The sequence below is a fragment of the Triticum dicoccoides genome, chromosome 2B, assembly GCF_002162155.2.
Source record: "Triticum dicoccoides isolate Atlit2015 ecotype Zavitan chromosome 2B, WEW_v2.0, whole genome shotgun sequence".
Classification (NCBI taxonomy): domain Eukaryota; kingdom Viridiplantae; phylum Streptophyta; class Magnoliopsida; order Poales; family Poaceae; genus Triticum; species Triticum dicoccoides.
Window position 1 is genome coordinate 111704565 of NC_041383.1, and position 4627 is coordinate 111709191.

The 4627-nt window shown below is 47.7% G+C and overlaps 1 protein-coding gene across 1 annotated transcript; it reads right to left on the minus strand.

The window, feature by feature from the left end:
* Positions 1–404: 404 nt before the first annotated feature.
* On the minus strand, positions 405–1824 carry LOC119362437 (peroxidase 2-like). Its single transcript, XM_037627655.1, has 3 exons — positions 1560–1824; positions 1270–1446; positions 405–1178 (listed from the first exon to the last, which is right to left on the minus strand). Exons 1-3 carry the CDS (start codon positions 1761–1763, stop codon positions 615–617), a joined length of 945 nt encoding a protein of 314 aa, XP_037483552.1. The 5' UTR covers positions 1764–1824; the 3' UTR covers positions 405–614.
* Between the last annotated feature and the right edge of the window lie 2803 nt (positions 1825–4627).

Sequence of the window (4627 nt, forward strand, 5' to 3'; positions counted from 1 at the left end):
AAGTTTAATTAAAAGAAAGAAAAAGAACGTAGATGGGCCAGGCCCGCCTAAGGTGCAAATAACTGTATTGGCGCGTAGGCTAACATGCGGCAGTATATACCCATCGGGTGATTCACCATACATACGTATAAAACTGTGTACGATATGCAAAGGTCCATACTACCCTTTATAAACACAGATGCTAGTGTTTCAGTGCTTGAACACAGAAGTGGAGCTGGAGGAGTGGCACGGACTTCCTCGACCTTCTTGGCTGCCTGGAGCAAGCCAAGAAGTTTAAAGGGCCCTCTTGTATTTTGGATCAAACTTTGACTACAAATTTGACCAAAGCCATACTCCCTCCTTTTCACAATGTAGTGAGTATTACTAGGCTTTCAAAAAACAAAGGATGAAGCGGCAATAATTCATATCGTAGAAGTCTGTCATATATCACAAAAAGGGAAGTTGCCCGTTTATAGTTCCTATTGCACCACATGGCCTTCATGATGCCTTTGCACGGGGCCATTGACATACGTATATGACACGTCTTCTGTTTTCAGAAGCTTATGGTCAAAGAAAGCGCTATAACAGCCGTTGCTAGCCTTATTAATCCCGCATATATGATCATTTTTTGCCAATTAATTCACCTTGGAGCAGCTGAGCCTGACCTGGCCCTGCGAGCCGCTCAACGGGCTAAGGTTCCCCATCTTCACCATGGCCGAGGCGAAGGCGCTGCTGAACGCCGCTGGGGTGCTTGCGAAGTTGTTGACGATGTTGTCGGTGCCGCCGCCGGTGCCCGTGAATAGGACCTGGTCGGAGTGCAGGAGCCCCTTCTGGGACTTGAGGTTGCTGTAGTAAGCGTTGTCAAAGGAGTATGGGGTCGACACGTCCAGATTGGCCAGGTTGCGGTCGCCGGAGCCGGTCGGCTGGGGGCAGTTGGCTTTGAGCGACGTCGCGAAGCCGGAGTTGATGTTGGTCTCGTTGTAGAGTCTGTCCCTGAAGTTCTGGCACTGCGCCTGCCCAATGGTGTGGGCGCCGGAGAGGGCGACCATGTCGGTCACGGTGAAGCCCTTGTCACCGAAGGACTGGGTGAGGTTAACGAGGTCGAAGAATGGGGGAGGTAGCTCGTTGTTCGCCGCCGCTTCGTTTGCGTTGGTGGAGTCCCTCCTTCCCAGAGGAACTGTCCACGAAGGCCCTCCCAGCTGCACCAGAAGAGAAAAAAAAATCCATGGTTAGCAAATTAGCCAGTCTACTTGGTGGTGATCACGACGTGACACAGGTTGGAGGTCTTACGGCGACGACGGAGTCTCGGGCGGCGACGGTGAGGATGTCGGCGCAGGAGACGGTCTGCTTGCACATGGTCTCCAGCTGCGCCTTGATGCTGTCGATGACTTCGAAGCCTCGCAGCGACATCACGTTCGGGATAGCGTTTTGTTCCATGCCAGATAGCAGAACAGACGCGTCACAACCCTGCACATGTAGTGAAGCATGCATGGTCAATAACTCAAGACTCAAGAAGCATGCGTGCAATGAAAACAGGGAACGTGCCGGCGATCAGGATAGAGTATATCTGAAGAGCTTACTTGGACGAAGCAGTCGTGGAAGTGCAGCCGGAGCAGTGACGCGCCCATGCGGTTCTCCTTGTTCACGGCGGCCGTCACGGCGGCCTTGATGGTGGCCAGAGCGTTCGGGCACGTCGTTTGGTAGAACGTCGGCGACAGCTGCGCCGACGCCGTCATGGCCAGGCACAAGAGCAACACGGTTGATAGAGACGAAGTAGAGGCCATGGCTTATTGCTAACCAACGTCTAGTGAGGGACACAAGGTTAATTGTGATAGGAAGAGACACTTGTACTGGATGCAATGCAATGCTCTGCATTCCATGCAGATATATATAGTCGCACGCAGGCTTGGGCATTTCCGGCACATGGTGATTCTGGTGGCCACTGGCCAGTGCCCACATCCGCCGTTGGCGTGCAATTTTTTCCTCTTTTACAGGGCCGTTATGGTGCAACTTGCTTCATGCATGGAATATAATACTGCAAAGTCACAATCATCAGCGGGATATTCAGGTGACTAAGTTCTTCTAGGAGTATGAGCTAGAGCTATATTATAGCTTGACGTGTGTTCAGTTTATTTTGTACTAACTCATGGGTGAGTGAGTACTGTGCTATTTTTCTGCTATGATTCTGTGAGTCGCCGCGGTTCATGGCCAGATATAAGCCTCAAATTGAGCTTGAAACAAGAGCATGGTTCGTCGCGCTGTGCACCTACGTGGCGCACTGGTACTTTTGCTAGTATTTTAATGTATGTGATATAAGTCTCAGGAAATGTATGTGGTATTCCACTATCCATCGATCATGGGCTGAGATTTTTGCTGATGGTTGAAGCAAGTGGCTAGTCGTGCAAATCATTCATCTATCTTTCTCCATCGTCATTCAAATTTCAATAGGATAAGAGGGTTGGGGTACTCTGAATCCAAGATATTTAAGTCAACAAGTGAGCATTTTATGCACGCGAGCAAAGGAAAACAAATAGTTCTTCCCGCTAGAGACTGCAAATACAGAGACGTGGACACATTCAGACGAGATTTTTTTTTAATAATAATGCATGTGGACCGAGCCATGCATTCAGGCTGGGATTGCTCTTGGCTTGCGACTATACATGGACTGATAGCTGATTTCATTAATCAAATGACCACGACGCATGCTAGTGGCCGGAGAGCGAACTGTGCAGACTACTAGTCTGCAGATAGGATGCAGCATGTGTCTAGTCGTGTTTTGTTGACTGGGTCGAAGAGTTCCTGGTTGGCGGTTCTTTTTAGGGATTGAGCTGCACAGTATAATACGAGCGTTTTACTACACACACGGACTAATACGAGCGTTTTACTTAAATTTTCCAAAACCATAACTCTCTCCCCACATGATTTTCAAGGGAGCGGGCCCCTTCCCACCTGTTTAATCCAATCTCAAACCTCCATGTTAGCAGCTCCACGAAACCCCTAAAAAACACCCCCATGAGTATTGCTCCAATTAAACGGTGGAAGAATTAAGTTGAGTGTATGGGGCCAAATTTGGTTGGCCTTGTCGTGTTCAGTATTTTAATTTAAACAATTTTGTACATGAAGAAAGGACCTAATGGATATCCGATGGCATGGATACCCATTGGGTATGGGCATTGGGCATATTTTTGGCTAAATAACTGTTTTGATCTTGTCAGTAAACTTTAGCACGATCCGAACCCTTTCAGATTTTTTATAGCGCGATCTGACAATTTTGATAACGCCAAGGCTTGTGGTGTTTTTGCTCCATCCAGACACGCCAAACTTGTCGGGTTTCTTCCTTGAAGAGATAAGTGGTCGCGGCACGCATAACTGGAAATGCCCCAAGCCTTGATGTTTCTTCTCATGGCAGAAACGCCAGGGCCTATAGTGTTTCCAATAAGGTGCCACAATTTGGCGTTTCTGCCCTACCACGTAGGACGTCAATGGCTACTCGACCAGGTCATGCCAGGATAGGAACGCTGACAAGTTTGACGTGTCTAGGTGGGACAGAAACGCCAGAAGCTTTGGCGTTGAATAAAAGGGTCAAATCGTGCTAAAAAATCTAAAGGGGGTTCAGATCATGCTAAAGTTTCCCGAGAAGGTCAAAATAGTGATTTTGTCCCATATTTTCTACCCATGGATATCTTCGTGGGCATCGTTATGAATTTGGTATTGCTCGACCCGTGTAAACCCAATCTATTTCCATCGTTTGAACCAACTTACAACAAAGAACCACACACACACGCACAAAAAGATTAGGAGAGCTACAAGAACTTGTGGAGTTGGCCGACCTATACCAGGAACCTAGTGGGTACGTATCTGGAAAGCAAGCAGTGCCTAACGAAACACGGAGGAGAAGGAGTGTGATCGAAAGAAGTTGAGTAATTGAGGAGGAGCGAAATAGAACTAGGTAGGTAGAAGCACGTTGTCACGCCATCAATCTTCATTACTCGAGAGGGCTACATGTCGCCTACCTACACAAGAGTTAGTTCCTAGATTGTACCTTCGGGGTGGACAAGACACCGAAAGGGAAAATGCCCGCCACCATTCAATTCGAGAGGATGTATGGTTTCTCCCAGAGCTGTAAGGAGTGCAAAGAGAAGCCACAATCAGTCCTTCAAGAACGGTATGATGCTCATGAGGATCACCTCCGCAAGCCTTGGCAAAATCTAGACAAAGTCTTCACCTCAGCTTGAAGTTTCTATATCCACGCTAGAGCACGACTAGGCCACTGAGACGACCCCTCCCCTCCCCCATTACTATTGTTCATAGCTTGCTACCCACCATACACCTTGATACGTTTATTTTGCATCACTATTTCATAAGATAAAATGCTCATTTATTACTCTTATTCAACTACAATTCCTCCATTTTACATCATTTTTCACCTTATTTTGCAAGTTTGCAACAGAGGGGAGGAGGCGGAAAGTTGTCAGCACTAGGGAATCAAGTTTACATTAAGAGAAGTTGTCAACCACGACAAGCAGGGACACATGTCCACCCGTTTGCATAGCGTCCCGCCTTTGCTGAGTATTCTAACACTCAATTTAGGCTGGTAAATTTACCGAGTGTCCGACAAAAAAACATTTTGCAAAGTTTCCGGCACTCG

Bases quoted from the DNA above. Each gene is read 5' to 3' on its own strand.
- LOC119362437 (XM_037627655.1), bottom strand. From the start codon at position 1,763: ATGGCCTCTACTTCGTCTCTATCAACCGTGTTGCTCTTGTGCCTGGCC. The intron at 1,447-1,559 runs GTAAGCTCTTCA...CTACATGTGCAG, and splicing joins TCCACGACTGCTTCGTCCAA to GGTTGTGACGCGTCTGTTCT. The intron at 1,179-1,269 runs GTAAGACCTCCA...CTTCTGGTGCAG, and splicing joins CCCGAGACTCCGTCGTCGCC to CTGGGAGGGCCTTCGTGGAC.